Raw genomic sequence first — 21,973 nt, 5'->3', positions numbered from 1 at the left:
TGGCATTATGAGAGCAAATTTTCCATATTGCAGAACAGCAAATGTGGGCATTTAGATCCACAAAAACTATTTCTGCAGATTGAGAAGATATATAGAGGAAGAAAAGTGAAACTAATAGGAAAAAGTAAGAATTATTACTTTTTTTCAGACAAACGTGAAAAATTGGTATAAGTGTTATAAAAGCACAAGCAGACATGAACAAAATAATTTCGAAATCAAATATTAATTAACATTAATCTTTTATGACCCATAACTCAACATGGCATTTTCAATGACCCAGAAATATCATTATGATTCACAAGAGGGGCTCAGAAAAGCCAACAAACTCTTGACTTCACCTCCCTTTGTCTTAGTTTCCTTATCTGTAAAATGGAAATAATTGAACTTACCTCATGGGATGATTATAAGGGTTAAATTAAAGTATGTAGAGCATTTAACACAGTAAAAGTACAAAATAATGTTTCATTATCTGTTTAATTATTATTGTTGCTGTTGCTATTACTAATCATGATATATTAAACCCAAATGGTTACAAGCCACAGAGAAACAACTTAATTCAAGTCATTGTGATTTTCTTATTTGTATCATTGTTATGACTCAGTACTTAATAACATATATAAAATGTTTTCAAACACTTTTGGAATAAAGAAAAAACATAACTTTGAAATATCTTTCCACTAAAAAATCTTACAAAGTAGAAGAAAATTACAAATTGATCTAAATAAGCCAAGAAAAAACCCACAAAGCACTAGATAAATGCTTATAACATATTAATTCTTAAATGTCTGAGTACTAGATCCAAGCTTACCGTGTAGATAGTATTTTAATAAGCTCTTTTCTATTCTGTACCCGAAGGTGGTTAGTTTTGTACTTGGAGTCATCAATCAAGTCAGGCAAATTCAAGATCTAAAAGATAAAAATAATTTTAAAGTGTAATTCACAAGTTTTTCATGTACCTGCCTGTGGATGCTAGTGTGTAGGGCCTATCGCTGCTCCCTTCCTAAGAATATTTCTTGCCGGTCTTTATATCTGTCAATAAAGAGGTAATAGAAAGAATGACCACACAGTTAGGATGGATCATGCTGGGGAAAGGGTTTGCCATTTATAAGAGGTTTTTACTACATTTAAGCACATATGTCTACATATGGGAACATGGAAGATGAGTTCCCAGACCCCCATAATAATTCTTGTATATAAGAGAATATAGAAAAAGGGTTATTGGATCTCCATAGCACAATTCTTGTCTAGAGGAAATAGGGAGATACAAAATCAGGTAAAACTGACCAAATCCTGAGAACCAATATCATGGGTGTCTGCACTTATATGAAGCCGACAATCAACATATATCTTGTACATATATTTACTCATTTGCTCCACATGTAAATAGAATAATATTATCTGTCCCAACAGTACTATCCAGGATGTTATGCAAGTTGCTAAAATAAAGGTAAAGCATATAAATTTGCCCAAATGCTCACCATTAAAACGATGTCAGATTAAAAGATCTTCTTCCCATAGAAGTGTCACTATTTTTTTATCAATGTCTCCCTGAAGAAATACCAACTAGAAATGCTTTTATATACTTCCTCTTTTTCTCCTCCTCAATAAAGGGAAAATCTATCTTGCAAATCCCTTTGGACATCTTTCAATTTTAACAAGACCATAACGAAAGTACCAAGTGGATTTGGGATGGAAAAGAAGTTTTACAAAGAATGTGTGGAGACAGTGTCTGGCAGTTGTGTTGGAAAGTCAGAAGGAGCATTTATGGGCTGGGGGAAGGCCCTGTGGCCTACAGAAAGCTTCATTGACTTTATTTATGTATTTTCTTTCAATATAAACATTTAATGGTTTTATTTGTTTCCCACAGTTTAAATAAAATCAATCCATTAATCATCTTACAAAGAAAAGAAAAGAAGATTCCCTGAAGTAAAGAGACCATCTCAATGGCATCATTTCTCTCTCACATGTTCCACTTATTCATTTCCTTTAGGAATAATAAAGACAGCATTACTCTCTACAGATTTTAAAAAGCAACACCACCTACAATACCCTTTCTAGAAACCTCCCTGTCACCACACCTGATCCCAGAATCAGCCTCAAGGATTGTCCAGCAGTCAGAAACCCTCCTTCCCTAAGAGTGAATAAGTCATTTCAAGAGAAAGCAAGTGTCTTCACTAAGTCACAGGGTAAATTTATAAGTCTGGCCTCACCCAGAAAACACCATCAGCTATGCTAAGAAAAAAAATAAAAATAACAAAAAAAAACTACAGAGTGACTGTACTCAAGGGTAACTGGGATGCTTGTGTATCCTCTGCATTTGATTACTACCCCTGTGTCCTTGTCTTTTCTCTTTCAAAGTTGATCTGAAATGGTCAAAATAATTATCCTTCTACCTTAGCTATGCCAGCTAATATTCAAAATATTTCTAAAGAAACAGGTGCCTGGGATAAAATGAAACAATGTACATGAAAGTGTTTGACATACTAAGCACTAAATAAATGTGAGGTATTCCAACTAGGTAGTTTCCCCCAAAAGAAATAATAAAGCATATGCTTGTTCAAAAGAGAAGGGAGGGAGGGCTCCATGAAAAATGGAGACATGACAACAGAAACTGCAATACTCCTATCATCTAATGGCCTCCTGAAAACAAAAACCAAAATCTTTATGATACCTGAAATGCTCCACACAATATTGCCCTGGTATCTCTCTGATGTCACCTCCTACCATATTCTTCCTGTTTGCTCATTGGTGCAGCCACGTCAGCTTCTTGATTGAGTAGGAACATGTCTATCACACTTTGGCCTCAAGACTTTTGTACCAGCTATTCCCTTGCCTAGAACTTCTTCCACCAGACATCTAGTTAGCAAACTGCTCCTCTTCTTCACTGAGTCTGCTCCAATGTCCACTTCCTTCACCAAGTCTGCTCAAATGTCAACTACCCTGACTCCTCTACACCTACCACAGCCCACCCCACCCCACTCAACCCCTACTCCCTGATTCCCCATTCCCTTGTCCTTTTCTTTTCCCATAACTGTTATTACCTAACATATTTATCATGTTTATTATTTATTGTATATCTGTCCTGCTAGAATATAAGCTCCACAAGGTCAGATTATTTTAAATGTTTTGTTCACTGGTATAACCCAAGCACTAACATATTTGTCAACCAACTGACCCATAGATAAATAATGTGAACACTTTGAGATACATGATCTTCCAGACATTATTCTATTCCATCAAGTGTAAAACCACTTTTTTAATGTAGATGCTTCTTATAAGCTATGGTCTCTTAAAAGAGTTGATTAGCAGGAGGGAATTGTGACAGTTGTCTTTGTCTACAGGTCATAGTGTTCGTGTACACTGTCATCACTTTACGTGCATTATTGATACAATACATGTTAAGTTCAATTGCCATTTAAAATGTCATCTAAAATAATATAGTAGATCATACTATAATTTGGTACTGAAAGAAAAGGACTTTGTATATGTATTAATAAGAAGGCACAGAAACAAAGCATCAGTTATGCTGTAAGAACTACTGGAATCTAATTTTTTGATATAGGAAAAGTAAATATCCCTTGTGAAATGTGAAGTTTCTCAACTTCTTAACAAATTCAGATCATCCAATCTTCCCTCTGCCAATGCAAATGCTAAATAAGTCCTTGCACAAGAATTTGTTGCAAACGAGTTTTCCAAGATGACGAAAATTGGTCCATTGTTAATATAGCCTCATTCCAGCTTTCTTTTGTTTAGTATTTGTATCTTTTATTTGTACATTTTTAATCCTCTTACTTTAACTTAACAATATCATTATATTTGAAATTAATTTCTTGGATACAGCATAGAGTGGGATCATGTTTTTCCTATCTTTCCTGACAACCTCTGTCTTTTAATTAGTGTGTTTAAACCATTCATGTTAAATGTTATTATAGATATTTTCAGATTATTTAGATCAGTCATTTTATTATTTTTTTGTTTGTTTCTCTGTTTTCCCTTTCCTGACTTCTTTGGAGTTGATTGAAAGTTTTTAGTATTACATTTATCTATTTTGATTTGGCTAAATTTTTGTATATAGATGTTTAATGATTGCTTTGAGAATTGTAATATATATATACTTAACTTTTCACAATATAGTTTGAATCAATATTCTACCACTTTAAGTGCAATATAGAAAATTTACTACCATATAGTACTACCATATATGTCCCTTTTTCCTCCCCTTTTATGTTGTTATTTGTCTGTTTATTACATCTACATACACTGAAAATTCCATGTTTGCTTTCACCCATCAAACATATTTCAAAGAATTCACTAGGAAAAGAATAGCGTATTATATTCCCACAGATATTTACTATTTCTGTTGCTTTTTATCCATTTCTGATGTTTCCATGAATGTAATGGAGTGTTCCACTCACTCCTTCTGGGATTACTGGGATTAGGTCATAAATACATAAATATTGGACTTCTGTTATTGTCCCACAGGTTCCTGAGGATCATTCTTTTTTTCTTTTTCTTTCTTTTTTTTTTTTGAGTGGGAAGAGAATATCTTTTTTTCCTCTTCATTGTTCAGACCAAATAATTTCTACTGATCTATCTTTAAGTTCCTTGACATTTCTATCATGAGCTACTGAGCTCATCCAGTGAGGTGTTATTTTTTTTCTTGGTTATTACATTTTTCAGTTTTTTGATCCAGCAATCCCATTACTGGGCATCTACCCAAAAGAACAAAAGACATTCTATAAAAAAGACATCTGTACCAGAATTTTTATAGCAGCACAATTCACAATCCCAAAGATGTAGAAACAACCCAAGTGCCCATCAATACATGAGTGGATTAATAAAATGTGGTATATGGATACCATGGAGTTCTACTCAGCCACAAAAAACAATGGTGATCTAGCCCCTCTCGCATTATCCTAGATAGAGCTGGAACCCATTCTACAAGTGAAGTTTCATAAGAATAGAAAAACAAGCACCTCATGTACTCACCATCAAGTTGTCATTAACTGATCAACACTTAAGTGCACATACAGTAATAACATTCATCAGGTGTCAGGCAGACGGGAAGAAGGAAGAGGGGTAAGTATATACACACCTAATGGGTGCAGTGCACACTGTCTGGGGGATGCACACACTTGAAGCTCTGACTCAGGTAGGGCAAAGGCAATATATGTAACCTAAACATTTGTACCCCCGTAAAATTTAAAAAAAGTTTAAAAAAAGAAAGATTTCCATTTGGTTCTTTTTCATATCTTCTATTTCTTTGCTGAATATTTCTACCTTCTCATTTATTTCAACAGTGACTGTGATGCTTCTTAGAGCATTTCTATAATAGCTGTTTTAAAGTCTTTGTGAATTAATTCCAACATTTGTGTCTCTTGGCATTGACATTTATTGATTGCTTTTTCCCATGCAAGTTCTGGTTCTTCATATGCTGAATAATTTTGGACAGTATCCTGGACATTTTGAATAGTATATTATGAGCCACTGGGTCTTGTTTAAACCCTGCACAGAATTTTTGTTGTTATTAATTTAATTGACCAGGTTAGGTCCAGGCTGCAAGTTCCAACCCACTTTCTGTGTGCTTTGATTCTAATGTTGGTTTTCAAAGCTTTTGCAGTGCTATTTGAATATGTCCTGTATACGCCCCACTTAATGGTCATATTACAACCTGGGCAATCACCTACTTGTTAATTCAGTTCTCACCACCTTTGGTATGCTGATTAGGATCAGATCTGTGCATGTGCAGCTCAGGGGTGAGCCCAGGAGTTCATAAATAACTTCAAGGGTTGCTTTGTGAAGCTCTTCTCTTCTGCAATCTCTTTAGCACTTCCCAGTCTCCTGGGGCTCCCCTTTTAGTTACCCCACTTCCCAGTATACTTCCAGGGCAGAGGCCAAGCAGTGGGGACAAGAGAAAAAAGCAACAGGAATTTACTCCTTTCTTTGGGTTCACAGCTCAGCAATGAAGAGAAAATTATTTTTCCTCAGAGTTTGACCCCCACTGGTTTGCTATTGCCACTGCAGGATTGCTTGAGGGCCCGGGCATTAAAAGATGGAAAGAAGGAAAAAAACTGAGGGTTTCTGCACTCCCTCTGACACTAGAGTTGGCTTTGTCATGCTCCTTTGCACCAGGAATAAAAAGCATCTTCTAGAGCTCAGCCTGTTGCCTGGTGCTCATTTCCAGGTACTCAAGTAAAGGAATAATTAGAGAGAAAACTGATAAATTTACTGCCAGTTTAGAGGTACCTCAAATTCTGGTTTTCTTATTATGTACTTTTCAAAGTCCTAAAATAGATGCTTCATTCAATCTGTCCAGGTTTTATCACTGTGCTCACTAGAAGAGAAAGGGAGGAATGTGCTTACTCTGTCCTCCTCAGAACTAGAATCTCCACATCTAATGTTTATAGAGGCCACTTATTAAGTGCATACTATGAGCCAGGACTATACTAATTGTTTTACTTCTCTAACTCTTACAAAACTCCACAAGTTAGATGTTAGTATAGTTATATATTATAATCTTCATTTTATACATAAGGAAATAGATGCCTAGAAAAGATTAAGTACCTTGCCAGGGGTCACCTGACTAATGACAAGATTCATAGTAGGCCTTAAAAACTATGCTATAATATCCTTAGACCACCTGCTCCAAAATCAACTGCAGTGCTTATTAAAATTGAAGTTTCCTGTTCCCCACCCAAGATATACTAAACCAAAATCTTTGGTAATGGGACTAAAGGACATTCCTATGCATACTAAACTTGAGAACCAATGTATATTGCCTCTAATAAAAGAAGCCTTCAGTCTAAATGACTTTAAAAAGGATGTCAATATTCAATACTTCAAATAGGAATACCCATTAGTGTTGGCATCAATCAGCTTAAAATAGCTTACATATGTTCACTTTCCCTAGTCTTCTGTGTTGTGTTAAAGAATTAAAATAGGATTTGTTATAGGCCAAGGTTCACTTTATACACAGGAAGATTTTCTGGACCCTAAGCCTTGAACCTAATGTTCGTGCTCCCACTCCAATCCTTGATAATGGAAGCTCTCTAATAGGGCCCCTCTCCAAGAAGGATTATTAGTCAATCAGTATATCAAATTCTAATTTGGAGATAGACTAGGCATGAGCAAACTCGACTCATTCATCACAGAATCACAGACAATAATGGCACATTTCTCCCCGTCTTTCCCAATGGAACTCACTTGGCAAAAGCACAATTTTGATGGGCTCATTGTCAAAAACTGAGGACCTCACCTTCTCTAAGGCCAGTTTGAATGATGAACCTCTCAATAAAAAATAAATCTGAACAAAAAATACTTACAAGAAATTCATTCACCATATATGATAGGGAGGGGAGGAGAACCTTATACCAAAATGGGGAACAAATCATTTTTTCTTAGGTGAGAAGGTTTTTAGGGCAAGTTTACATGTAAGGATATAACTATGAAGATTTGAAAAAGTCAATCAAATTGCAACATTCTGATGCCTAGTAAGTGATGTAAATAACACTAAATTCCCACACACATATAACTTTTCATCTGAGAATCTCAAAGAGTTTTATAGACATTGCCTTAGTGGCTCATAACAGGGATTATCATTCCTAACTCACATGTGGGCAAATCAAGGTCAAGCATGCCATTCTCTGAGGCCCTCTGATACTCTCCTTTTTAAAAAATGTGTAATAACACACTATAACAATAAATCATATTTTAGTACTAAACTTATGGCAAATATTCTGCTTTGAAATAAAAATCTCTTTCAAGAAAGTGTTCTTATGGATATTTATGAGGAAGTTCAAAAGTTTCAAATTGATCAGCAGTAATGAATCAAAAATAAAAAGAATTCAGTACAGTTATTTTCAACAGTGACGAATATGTCAACCAGTAATTTTCTCCCCCCACTCAACTTTCTGGAGAGAGAAAACTCCAAAACATATGGCCCAGGAAGAAAATCTGTACTCGTTTATAGCAATGAACTGGCTTTTACATCTCTGCAGTTAGAGTACGCAAATGACTTCACAGGCAACAGCTTCCGTATGGTTCATATTTTTAACATTGACCGTTCATAATAAAGATTCTTTGATCCCAGATCAAATGTTTGAATCGATTTTCTCTACACTTACTCAGAGCCACCATTATAAAAGCACCCCTCTTTCCCACCTCAGATGTTCCAGCCCTTCCTGCAGTCGGAACTATCTCCATTTGTCACCTTCTTCGTGGTACTTCCCACCCTTTTGCTGTGGTTTTAGCTCTGCTTGTTAATCTCGCATACAAAAGAGGCATAGCAATAAATGATTTTTGTACATAATAAGTTAACTACAATAAATAAGATTCCTCTAAGGAATTCATAGGCATCTTTCATAAAACTGAAAGCGCATGGTAACATGGTTAGTACAAAAATGAATCCTTTATCAATCAGAAAAAGAAAAAAAATCCTCAATAGGTAAGCCTTAGCACACATGTAAAAAAATAAAAATAAAAATAAAAATAAAACAAATATATTTTTTAAAAACTAGATTCTATTTCTGAGATTAAAACCGGAAAACCTGAACAGATACCTAAAGCCTTAAATTAAAACAAAAGACCAAAGTCTAGATAAATAGTAAAAACATCAAATCAAAAAAAAAAAAGTCTAGGCAATGCTAAAAATCTAGAATATCCCTAACAAAATATTATTTTAAATGATTCCAAGGCCTTTTTTTTTATTTCAGCTTATTATGGGGGTACAAAAGTTCAGGTTATATATATTGCCCATGCCCCCCCAGCCCCCCGAGTCTGAGCTTCAAGCCTGTCCACTCCCCAGACTGCACGTCGCACTCATCACGTAGGTATACACCCACCTCCTCCCCCCACCCCCATCCCCCCCCAGTCAGAACTTCAAGAGTGTCCATTCCCCAGACAGTGCGCATCGCACTCATCAAGTAGGTATACACCCATCCCCTCCCCCCAGCCCCCACCTCTGTCCGATACCCAATTGGTGTTATTCCCAAATGTGCACTTAGGTGATGATCAGGGAAACCAATTTGCTGGTGAGTACATGTGGTGCTTATTTTTCCATTCTTGGGATACTTCACTTAATAGAATGGGTTCCAACTCTCTCCAGGAGAACCAAAGAGATGCCATATCACCGTTATTTCTTATAGCTGAGTAATACTCCATGGCATACATATACCACATTTTACTAATTCCAAGGCCTTTTTTTACGGCTTTATTGAGGAGCAAAACTTTTAATATAGCCTTAATTCCTAAATGCTTAAAACATAAATCTTGTGAAAAGGTACTCATTAAGCAAAAGCTAAGTTGGAAAAAAATGTTTTAAATTTCTAGTAGTAAATAAACTTGGGAGTAGTTTAATTACATTTAGGTCTAATTAAACTGGAAGGAAGGAAGGAAGGAAGGGAGGGAGGGAGGGAGGGAAGAGAGAGAAAGGGAAAGAGGGAAGGAAGGAGGGAAGGAGAGAGGGAGGAAGGGAAAGAGAAATCCCAGTGTTAAAAATCCCTTTAAAATTGATTTTTTTTTCCTTTCCCTTTTTATTTGGACTGGTAGATAGGTCAAGTTTTAGGACAATTTAAGCTACTATCATTCTTCATTTCAAAGTACTGCAAAATGTTACAATAAAAAATACAGAGTGCTAATTCAGACTCTGCTTTTATCATTTATAAGTATAAAAATGGTATACTATTAGGTGCTACCACGGGAAGCCCTAAGTTGATTATGTTCTAGGCAAAATTGAACTTTCCCTGTCTTTGTACAAAGTGAATTGCTGCATATATCATCTACCCATCCACAAAATTATAGATTACCTTGCACACAGTAGCAAACTGTTCATTATTTCCAGCTCCAACTACAAAATAGCCATCCTTGGTTTTAAAAGCCTAAAATAAATAAACACATAGGTAAATATATGTTTATATTTGACAAGACTATAAAATTGGCTTTAATATCTAAAACGTCTACAAAGAAATCTTGTTATAAAGCAACGTTATTAATTCAATATAAACTAATTAGTATTTTTCCCTATTATATTTGGATAGTTGTTTTCAGTTAGAAATTTCAAAGTACTTCCTGGTTCTTTCACTAACTGTTATAACACTGAATAAAAAGAGAGTGACTCAGAAAAGTAAATACTGGAGTTTTATTATAACTGATAACATGAAATTCTGTATTCATTATTGTTTGGATTAAGTTGAATTTTTCAAAGTTTTATGGTTTATTTGTTCTCATTTTTCTTTGTAGGGAAAATAACACTGGAGGGTAAGAGCACTGTCTTCTACAAAGTGTAAAAAGAATAAATGACAAAAAGGAAGGAGCAAAGGAAGGAGGAAGAGAAGGAAGGGAGAGTGAGTTGAGGGAGCCACATTTCTTCTTTAAAGATCTCAGGTGTAAACTTTTGGGCACTTTTCACTTTTTAGCAGCAAAAATTGACATATCAGGATCTCTCTGGACCTCATGTGGCTTTATGTACTTGAAAATGTCTGTCCCTTTTTAGAGATAGGTTCATCTGGACACCAATAGACGTGTAAGTGATTGACACTTTCACCATCCACAGCCCTACCCGTCTTGGGAACTTTTCAGCACTCCTTTCTCCACATATGGTCATCACAGTGCACTTGCTTTCAGAAGGCCTCATTCTTATTTTCTCAAAGCAAATGAACTCTGAATTTTCTTTCTTTCTATATAAAAATTGTTCTGTATCTTTACTTACTCCTGCCTCTGAGAAAGACAACTTCTGTCTTCCCTGACAGGGCTCACTCCTATGCTGGCGACCTTGGTGTCACCTTCACCCACATCCTCCAGAACTCTGCTCAATCATTTTTAACCTCTTCATTTGCACGGAATCTTTCTCTTATGCCTACATATACAATCATGCTTCCATGGAAAATATCATTAACAGCAAGAAAATAAAATTTTCATCAATCCTGACACCCCTCTCGAGCTCTCTTGAATTTTTCCTTCTTCCCTCCATTTCTAAATGACATAAAAATACTGCTTGCCTACACTTCCTCACCAATACCACATTCCAGTGTCTTTTGTTATCTATCATTACACTGAAACTATACTTTCTTTGATCCATCATCTGCATTATTTGATACTGTTAACCATCCCTCCTTCAGGAAGCTGTCATCTCTAGGCTCTGTCCAGGTTCATCTCCTATCTCTCTGACCTGCAAGATTTTCTTCTCCCCAACCTTCAGCATTCCTTAAGTATCTGTCTTTCACTTCATTTGCTTCTTACAGTAGCCACTAGCCACATGTGGCCATTAAATTTAAATAAACTAAAATTAAATTAGCCAGTCACAAACAACCACTTAGTGTGATTCCATTTATAGGAAATGTCTAAAATAGGCAAATTCATGGAGACAGAGAAAAGATTAGTGGCTGCCTAAGACCGGGGAAATTGGGGGTATAAGGCAAGTGACAGCTAATGAATACTGGGTTTCTTGTTAGAGTAATGAAAATGAAATGTGGTGATGGTTGCACAACTCTGAATGCACTAAAAATCATTGAATTGTACATTTAAAATGGGTGAATTATATGGCATGTGAATTATATCTCAATGAAGCTGTTATTTTTAAAAATTTAATTAATTCAGACCACAGTCACACTAGCTACATGTCAAGCTTTCAGTAGTCACATGTGGCTGGTGGCTACTGCATTAGGTAGCACAGATACAGAACATTTCCGTCGTCACAGAATGTTCTGTTGTACCGTGCTGGTAGACTGGAGCTGATAGATTGTATAATACCTTCTTTCTCTTAGTCTTCTCACTAGGCCTAACATAATAACTGAAGAATGTTAGGTAATTAATAAATGCTTGGTAAATGTTAATGAATCAATTAACATTCTAATGATTGTCTTCAGATAACGGAATTGTAGCTAAAATGGATCCCAAGTAAAACACTATAATAAGGTTTTATTCTACTTACATTGTTGCTTTATTTGGTAAGGAATGCTATTGAGAACATATCACATGATATCATAAACATTTTAAACATCTATTTGAAAATCTGAAACATGTTCCCTTGTACACAAGGACAATAGCAAAGTCAGCGTCATATATGATGCACTTGTGTTTTTCAAACTACAGAAAGGAAATCTGCAACAGAGCTGTGAGTGAGGTACCGAGGATTTTGAGCTGAGGTGTCTCAACAGACCACTGATAACTGTGAAGTTACACGGGTTGTTTGCTTGCTGTTTTGTGGGCAAGGGCGAGGTGGGGAGCAGGTAAGTAAATGTGACGTTAACAATGTGTGTTGCCAAATATAATGTGAAGGAAGGTTTTCAAAATTTTGTATCTGGATATGCTTGAAGCTCTGACTGGAGTGGGGCAAAGGCAATATGTGTAACCTAAACATTTATACCCCTATAATATGCTGAAATTTAAAAAAATTTTTTTTAAATTGAAAAAATTTTGGATCAGTGACATATTCAGTAAGTTTATGTTTGGGGGTGGGGGTGTTAATTTTCTTTTAATAAATGAAGAATTGCCTGTTTCTTCCTTTAGTCTGTACCACATCTTGAAATGTATCTTTATCATTATAGAAGTTTAAAAATTTTAAGCAGAGATAGTTGGTCAATGATCATTGGAAAGTAAAGACTGAGTAGCAGCTGAAACACCAGAATATAATCAAACTAAAGATCACCAAGTAGATTTTGCAAGGATTGATGTAAGATTACGAGTTCTTTTAATAATTATTTTTCCTTGTATTATTGCTACATTGTTTAATAAATATAGTTTAAATAAGAACTTTTTAAAAATAATACATCATTTTGGCCAAGTACAGAAAACATAAGGAGGAATAAAATTATCCATGATATCATCAACCAGAAGAAACACCTGTTAATAAGGTAGGATACTTCTTTCTAGTCTCTCTGTATTCATTTTTATATAATTAATCTCTTACTGTACATAAATTTCTAGTCTGCTTTTTTCCATTTAACATCCTATCACAAGTATTTTTGAATATTATTGTTTTTAATGATGCAAAATATCTATTTCAAAATTTGTTTAAATATTCTCAGTTCATTTAAACTGCAGGGTGTTTTTGGTTTTTTTAAAAATCAAGCCCTATACCATACAGTTTATGTCACAAATAAAAAATTATTTAATTTCATAGTGAAACTCTGAGACAAAATGTCTGGTCTAATTAAGATCCTTTAAAAGCTATCCTTGCCCCAATAAGACATATAGATATAGTAGCAAAATGAATCCCAGCTCTGCCATTTTCTTAACTTGTGTGATATCAGGCAAGTTACATCATTTCAGAGCCTTAATTTTTATATCAGGGCTTCTGTTTAGAATTATTATAATGACTAAGTTCATAAAAGTATATTTATTTATGTATTCAGCAAATATTTAGTGAAATAATTTACTATGTGCCAAAGTCTGGGTACAATGGGTAAAAAATGACAAGTTAAATAGCTATGGTCCCTTACATGAGACTTACATTCTAATAAAATATCAGACATTAATCAAACATTCACACAAATAATTACAAGCAGTGGTAGATACTAGAAAAGGAAAGTATACAACACAATGAGATCTTATAATAGGTGGATTTAATCTTATTTTGGTTGCGGGCTGTAAAGTTAGGAAAGATTCCCTAGAAAGTGATCTCTGAACTGAGATCTGAGAATTCATAGGCATTAACTAGGTAAAGGGCTGGGGGAGGAGGAAGTCCTTAATTGGCAAAGGGAACTGTATGTGCAAAGGACCTGTGGTAGAAAGAAGCAACAACCATGAGAGAACAAGAGGAAGAGTAGTACAGTTGAGGCTGCAGAGGTAGGCACAGAGCCAGATAGTCAAAGGCTACCTGAAATATTTATCATAAATTAATTGGAAGTCACTAAAAGGACTTGAATGATAATGTTTGCATTGGAAGAAGATCTTCCTAGCTACAATGTGGAGAACTGAACAGACGATAAGGTTGTAAATAAAAATATTGATGGGTCAAGGGATTAGATGTCCCAATGAAACTTAAGAACTTACTGAGCAAACAGGAGACACATGAGCCAAAAGTGCATGGAGGTTCAGTGTTTAGTTCCTCTAGTCAGAGCAGTTTCAGATGTAATATGTTACTACACCTGAGAGACTGGGGGTGGACCTATAAGGTCCAAGAGTAGAGACTATTGAGCAGATGTAAAGGCAGAGAAATAAGAAGGTCAATCTAGAATTTCTGTTGTCTTGGAAGTTTCTAGTCCTGCCCAGAGACTCTGTTTTCTGAGCTTCTAGGCACACTAGCTGGTTTGATGATGTCCTAATTATTAAGAGGAGTAAAGATGAAAACACAAAAGGACTTTCAGAAGTTCCATACCAACTCAATATAACATATAATCAAATGGAAAAAGGAAAAAATGTATAATGGGAACTTCCTGTGTTATCTTCTTAAGCTACCATATCAGTGCATCTAGTGTTTTCCCTGGCCTAAATAAAATATCTACAATGGGTAGTATGGCTACGTCAAAAACAAGAGCATAAACTTCCAGCCTTCCTGGGGCTACTTACTTTTTAACAAGATTTTCTTCCACAAAAGGTAACCATTGCTAAATGACTTCATCATCCACTGGAAAAAGACATTCCATGAAGTTTAACTCACTGCCACGAGAACGTTTTCTGGAATGTCAAGCAGTTATTGACTTCTGGGTCTGTGCTAGTACATCGTGACAAATATAGAGCACTATTTCCTACCACTAACAGTTCAGTTCACCTTATGGTGCTGGAGCTGGGCTGAGCCAGATGGCAATGAGGCACAGACTGCTTACAAATCAAGAACAGTGTCATCTATGGATAGAACAATGCAGCAAATGGGAAATGAGCCCAGGAGTCTCCAGTTTCACCTACTACCAATTTGGCTTTATCTGTACATTTTTCAGATGGAATAAACCATTTTGAGAACTCATTGCTAAATACAAGCCCTTGCCTTGAATTAAGTAATTCCAGAGTAGCCTTGAAAACAATGTTATATACTGATTTCCTTTCCTGGATTCAGGCTAGGATTTGCTAATTCCATAGGAAGTTTGAATGTTCAGAGACATTCTTGAGATTCTTCAAATCAATTAAATTTTACTTGAGATCAAACATATCTAGGATTTTCAATCACTCAGTTTCTGATACTGGGTGTGGAAGTAATGGCAAGGAAGGAAATGAGCAACTGCCTCGAGTTTTGTATAATCTTCACAAGTTGTCAATGGATATTATTTTTCTTATAAAGAAAGCTCTTTGTGAGGAAAGCCTGTTGTTATTCAAGAAAGAAGTCATCATGTATCTTGGACACAATGTAAAATAGCACATAGAGTTTTTCTTCCTGATAAGTATGGGCTGGAAACTGATTTTTATGATCCTGAACTAATTATATTATAAAGAATCTTAAGGCAGATTATTTGCTGACCAAAAGCATCTACTATTTAATGGAAAGTAACGAACGAAAAAATACTGGACAGGAGTCCATGTTGATTTTTCAAGAACACTCCAAGATAAAAATTCTTTGATTGCATAAAATATTAATATTTTGTGTACTCTTTGTTGTATCTCAAACATGTTACAACAATCACAGTTCCATGCCAGTTATATACCATACATGAAAATATCATTTCTGACAATGAGCCTACATTTACCTCCAACTGGTTAAAGGCATTTATAGACCAGAATTTTAGTCAAGCTGTCACCACATTTAACTACTTCAAGCAAAGAATTAAACTAGAAAAGAATATCAACTATAATTACAAAAAGAATATTCTAAAGTGGGTTATAGAATGGATTGCCAATAAGGTTTCCCAAGCATATCTTAATTTCATCATATCTCGGGATCCATCAATGACAAAACATAGGGCATACACATTAAGACAGAGATTAGGGCGAGAACCTGACATGAGACCTGCCCACTAGACCTACAGAGGCACTAAAGTATAGGCCCAGGTGACAGAGTTTCAGCCTAAAGTATGGAAAATCTGAATAAGCATGGTTCAGGAAAGCAGTCAGCAAGACAAAGTATGAGGGTATGGGAAGTGAATGGGTGAGAAATTGGATAGAACAATTTTCTTGAAACTCATAGAGTATGTATTTGACCCATGAGATGGACAGCCACAGGAAGCAGGATGCCAGCTATAAGGATGAGGCTTAGAAATTGAGTTCCACCAGCCTGGGCAGCATAGTAAGACCCTGTCTCTACAAAAAACATTAAAAAATTAGCCAACACGGTGGTACAAGGAGGCTGAGGTAGGGGGATCACTTGAGCCCAGGAGTTTGAGAGTACAGTAAACTAGGATGACATTGTTGCACTCTAGCCCAGGCAACAGAGTGAGACTCGGTGTCAAAAAAAAGAAAAGAAAGAAATTTAGCTCCAAATTTCCACATAAACAATAGTGATAGCAAGGCAAAGGATGGAGGGACAGGAACCAGAGAGTTAACTCAACAGGAAACTCAGAGAGTACAGGCAGAAGCAGAAGCCCAAGCCTTTGAACAAAGGAATATAAAGCAAGGAGAATAACCTCTGGTGAGTATAATTGTCTGGATAGAAGAGAAGAGCAACTTAGAGTTCAACATGCTAGCCTACTATAGTTACATCCAGCATCTAGGACAATATCTGGTATATATTAATAATAAGAACTTAATACATTTTGTTAAATCAATGCCAATGTATAAATGTTGGATTACAACAAATAGGCAATTCAAGAAATATTAGACACTGTATAAAAGGCTTAGTGACAAAACTAGGAAGCATGAAACAGAGGTGAGGAGGAGGTATCAACTACTCAAAAATAAGGACCAACTGAGAATGGCCATCATACTAAGAATTGATTCCCACAACAAACTCCCTTCCTCACAGATGATCACCCAAGTTTAATAGTAAAGATAAGCTAAAGTGAGATGGTGACTCTGTTTCTCTTAGGAGTTCCAGGTGTGTCCTACAGTTGGAACAATGAGAACCTCAGTTCCTCAATTAAGTACTTCTCATTCTACTTACCATCGTCAAAATTTAGCTTTGAAGCATATAAGATCAGCCTCAGTATCCTTTCCAGCAAACACTCCATGTAGATACTACTAAGTAATTGGACATGACAATGGAAGTAAAATGTATTTGCCATCTAAATATAAGAGAAGTTTCTGTCCAGGGGCTTAGAATCTAAAGTGTACAGACTCTCAAAATATTTCGGGGCTTGGCAAACCACGGAAAGTGTGAATGACTACTCAGCTCGCTCAATGGAGAATGAGTGCTTATGGGAGGGCCCTGCTGACCCACAGGAGCAGGTAAAATGTCGTTCTCACGGAATAACTAAGTATCTAAAACAAGTCAACACCACGTTCGGAAAAAGCTTAGGGGAAGGCTCAATCTGAGAGATTTATAGTCATTTCTAACTGAAAAAAGTGATGGAAAAGATAGCAGGCTACAAGCATCTGGCACGATCATGATGAGATTGCCATATTCCAGGGTCTGGACTTGATCTTTATGAGACTCACTTCTTGTCCTGGGTGATCAGACCTGGAAGTCTAACTTAGGCCACCTAACATGCACTTGAGATTGAGGTGGATACCAAAAGGATGAATTGGTACCATACAGGAAGAAAGAACTATATTACAAGCCAGAATACTTAAAGACTATATGATTAATGAATTCTGTCCCTGGGAAACTAATAAGCAGAAGGCAAAATGACCAGAGAGTTGAGCCTGGTTTAATTACTTCCTGTCTCAACTCCCCATGAATCTGGTTACTGAGTTAAGCTTGAATATGCCAAGAGAAAGACATCTTCTGACTATTCAGAAGAGAATAGACTCTTCTGACTGTGACTATTGTAAGGCTGGTGGTGGGCACCCCACCCCTCCCTAATGGAAAAAGAAGAAGCCCACGAGACCTGCTGAGAACAATGCCTGCAAGGTCCAGCTAAGTTAAAGGACGACCACACCTGGATGGTTACCCTGATAATAGTCAAGGTTCTTGGAGTCCACACATACCAGCAGCCCCTCCTATTTCTCAATACCCGCCCTAAAACTGCAACAAAGAAATTCCTCACTCTTCGAGCCAAAATCTTCCCACCGAAGAAACCCCCAGCCCTGAAAACATATAAGCCCACTCAAAACTTCTGGGCAATGTGACTTCTCAGGCCCCTCTCCCCCGGGACCTGAGAACCTCTCCCGGGCCCCGCTCTCTTGGGACCCATTACCCTCACCCAGGAGCACTCCAATAAAGCCTCTTTACTTATCCCTTTCAACTCTGCTCGTCTTTCTTTCTCTGGCACCAGCCAATCCAAAAAACCTTACAACTATAAAAAGAGAAACAAGTAAGACCAGGCTTGTTCAATGGAGGAAGCCATGCTGAATTGCTAGAGGACTAATGTAGGGAGTTAGCTACGCTCTCAGCAAAGAATTGGGTCCCTCAGGCAGGGGTTGTCATAAAGGATAAGGAAATAACAGAAAATAGAAAATAATAGAATATAGAAATAAAAGAATACACAGAGACAAAGGTACAGTTTATAAAGAATAGATTTACAAAAAAGCGGGGGGCTCTGGAGACCCCACAAAATCCTCGTAATTTGTGGGGCCCCAAATAAAGTTTCACATCAGTATTTATGGGTACAATGATCAGTTGCCAGGGGTAACAGATTTACATAACAACAGGTAGTTTGTTTAAGGTTAAAAGTCTCCCAAAAGGCTTCTAGCAATCCCTTAATTTATCTATTTGAGCAAATAGTTACAAAATCTTTCCAGGACAAACTTTTAAGTTCTAAGATAAAACTATTACTTTAGCAGAGAAGTCAAACAGAGACATAGTGGCTCCATATTTATCTAGTTATTGTGAATTGAGACAGGTATTTAAGAGTCAAGCAGGGACTGTCCCTTGGGCTAATTAGTTTTAGTCATGGGTGTCTGTCTCTCAGGTGGGCATTTCTTTGATCAGCTCCCATCCCACGGCTCCATGCAAACCTGCTTTGTCTTTCAAAGCAGGAGAAAGCCACAGGTTTGAGACTGCAGCTTCACCTTGGAAAGCAACTGCTACTGACCTTTGAGATGCCCTCCTGAGGTGAGGCAGCTTTGGATATGTGAACTAACATGTTCACATATTTCTTCAGGGCAAAGCCCTGTAAAACTCCTGAAATCATTTCTGTCTCTAATATAATATTATAGGGGGCATTTCCATAAATCAAAATTTCTTAGGCGCAACAGACTAAGATCTCAAAATGTATCTCAACCATTTCCAGTCTATGAATACTCACAAGAAAAAACAAGATGCAATCTGAATATTATTCTGTACTACTACGTTTTAATTACTAAAAAGAGTTGGACTCACATGGGCACGTATATAATACCATGACTAAGGTCATGGGAGTGTTATGCAAGGTTTGCAACAAAATCTAGACCAACTAACTAGGAAGCTGTCCCTTCCAAAGTCATTAACAGCAGAACCATTAGAAACATAGTTCCAAAACAACATGAAAAAAAAATTTTAGTAAGTCCTTCCATTAGGTCAAAAGGTGGAGAAAGCAATAATTCTGTCCAGATACCCACAACTACTTAAGATAAGATATTCAGTATTTCTGTGGCCCCTGTTAATACAGGTCATATTAGCTAAAGGGTCAAGGGTAGCAGAAAGACTTTGGTTTGTTTTTTGTTTGTTTTGTTTTGTTTTTTACAATTTATTTATCTGCTTGAGTAATTGTTATATTTTAGTCCCTCTGGGATTCCTACTCTGTAAATAAAGGTGCAAACTATTTAGGAATTTTTATGCACAATAATAGAATGTGCTGAAAATAATTTATCATTGCTTATCTCCCAAACACCACAGTTTTTCATCCCAATTACGTTGAATATGTTTAATTTCTACTCCACCCTAAAACCCTTAAAGAAGCAGCTTTCTATATTATGCAACTAACCATTCCTCATTCCTGGTTGAATGAAATAATCTGGAGATCATTCCCATGACAGCCAATAGATTTACTGGACATGGATCAATTGCATCAGCTTGAAGATTCAAAAGGTCATGTGGAGGTGGGGCTGGGAGGTCCATATTAGGCTTAAGTAAGTAAGACCAGACCTATACAAAAGAAACCAAAATATGGACTAAGAACTGCCTTATTCCTAATAGCATCCTAATTCTCATGAATCTGAACTACAGGTCTTCCCCTATACAAAGATAGTCTATAAAGACTGAAAAAGGTGGCTATTCTTTCAAATGTGCAGATCTCAACATGAACTTATAAGGCAAACAAACAACAACAAAAGACAAACAAGAAAACAGGGCCCAATCAGAGGACCAAAATCAATTTTCAAAAAACCAACCCTAAAGAAACAGAGTTATACTAATTATTTGACAAAGGTTTCAAAATAATCATTATAATGCTACTCAATGACCCCAGGAAAATGATATATAAACAAAATGAGAATATCAACAGAGACAGAAAAGAAACAAACAAAAAAGAACCAAATAGAAATTTTTGACCTAAAGAATACTAACTAAATTGAAAAGTTCACTAAAGGGATTCAATAGCAGACTTGAAAAAGTGGGAGAAAAAAATGAACAAACTCAAAGACAGATCATTGGAAATTACCCAGTGAAAGGAGCAACTAATACCTTTTGTATTAACCTGGATGGAACTGGAGACCATTCTTCTAAGTGAATTATCACAGGAATGGAAAAACAAACACCACATGTACTCACCATTAAAATTGGAGCTAATTGATCAACACTTATGTGCATATATGGAAATAACATTCAATGGAAATCAAGCAGGTGGGGAAGGAGGAGGAGATGAGGAAATTCATACCTAATGGGTACAATGCACACTACCTGGGTGATGGGCAGGCTTATAACTTTGATTCAAAGGGTACAAAAGCAATTTATGTAACCAAAACATTTCCACCACTGCAATGTTCTGAAATTTTTTAAAAAAAGGAAAAAAGAGGAGCAGAAAGAAAAAAAGAATGAGAAAAGGAGAAGAAAGTCTAAGGATGTATGGAACACTATCAAGTGGACCAATATACACATTGTAGAAGTTCACAAAGAAGAGAGAGAAAGATCAGACAGGTTATTTGAAGAAATAATGGCCAAAAATTTCCAAATCCAGAGAAGAAAATGAACATCCAGATTCAAGAAGCCCAAAAGTCACCAACTATAATAAACACAAAGAAGTCTACACAGACATAAATTATAATCAAATTGTTAAAAGGCAAAGGAAGAATTTTGAAAGCAGCAAGATAAAAGTGACTCATCATGTACCAGGGGTCTCCATGAGACTATCAGTGTTTTGTGCTTTTTTTTTTCCTTTTTCAGAAGAAACCTTGCAGACCAGAAAAGAATGGGATAACATATTGAAAATACTGGGGGGCGGGGGGCGGCGGGCAGAAATGACAACCAAAAAATACCCTATTAGCGAAACCCTCCTTCAAAAATGAGGAGAGATATAGCAGGAAAGTTCCCCAACATAATAAAGGTCATTTAATACAAAGCCACAGCTAACATTAAAATGAATGAGGAAAAACCTAAAAGCTTTTCCACTAAGATTCTGTACAAGGCAGGGATGCCCACTCTTACCACTTCTAGTCAACATAGTACTGAAAGTACTAGCACAAGAAGTCAGACAAGAAAAAGAAATAAGAGACAACCAAATCAGAAAGGTACAAGTAGAATCTTCTCTACTTCCAGATGGCATGATCCCGTATGTAAAAAACTCCAAAGACTCCACAAAGCAACTATGTGAACTAATAAATGAATTCATTAAAGTTGCAGGATACAAAATCAACACACAAAAATCAATGGCATTTTTATACACAAGTATCAACCTAACTGAAAAAAAAATCATGAAAAGAATCTCATTTGTGATATTATTGAAAAAAATAAAATAAAATGCCTAGAAATAAATTTAACCAAGGAGGTGAACGATCTGGACACAAAACATTGATGAAAAAAATTAAAGAAGACAGAAATAAATAGAAACATACCCCATGCTCATTGATCACAAGAATTAATATTGTTAAAGTGTCC

General features: G+C 36.1%; 1 protein-coding gene across 1 annotated transcript in view; it reads right to left on the bottom strand.

Moving 5' to 3' along the window:
- SUGCT (succinyl-CoA:glutarate-CoA transferase) overlaps positions 1 to 21,973 on the bottom strand; it is a 699,594-nt gene that overhangs the window by 421,525 nt on the left and 256,096 nt on the right. Inside the window, 2 exon segments of the mRNA XM_045564447.1 lie at positions 809 to 906; positions 9,804 to 9,875. Coding sequence (XP_045420403.1) covers positions 809 to 906; positions 9,804 to 9,875 — 170 coding nt within the window.

Source organism: Lemur catta, chromosome 11 (genome assembly GCF_020740605.2).
Source record: "Lemur catta isolate mLemCat1 chromosome 11, mLemCat1.pri, whole genome shotgun sequence".
NCBI lineage: Eukaryota > Metazoa > Chordata > Mammalia > Primates > Lemuridae > Lemur > Lemur catta.
Note: the sequence above shows the minus strand (reverse complement) of the source record. Positions and strands in the feature narration are given on the sequence as shown.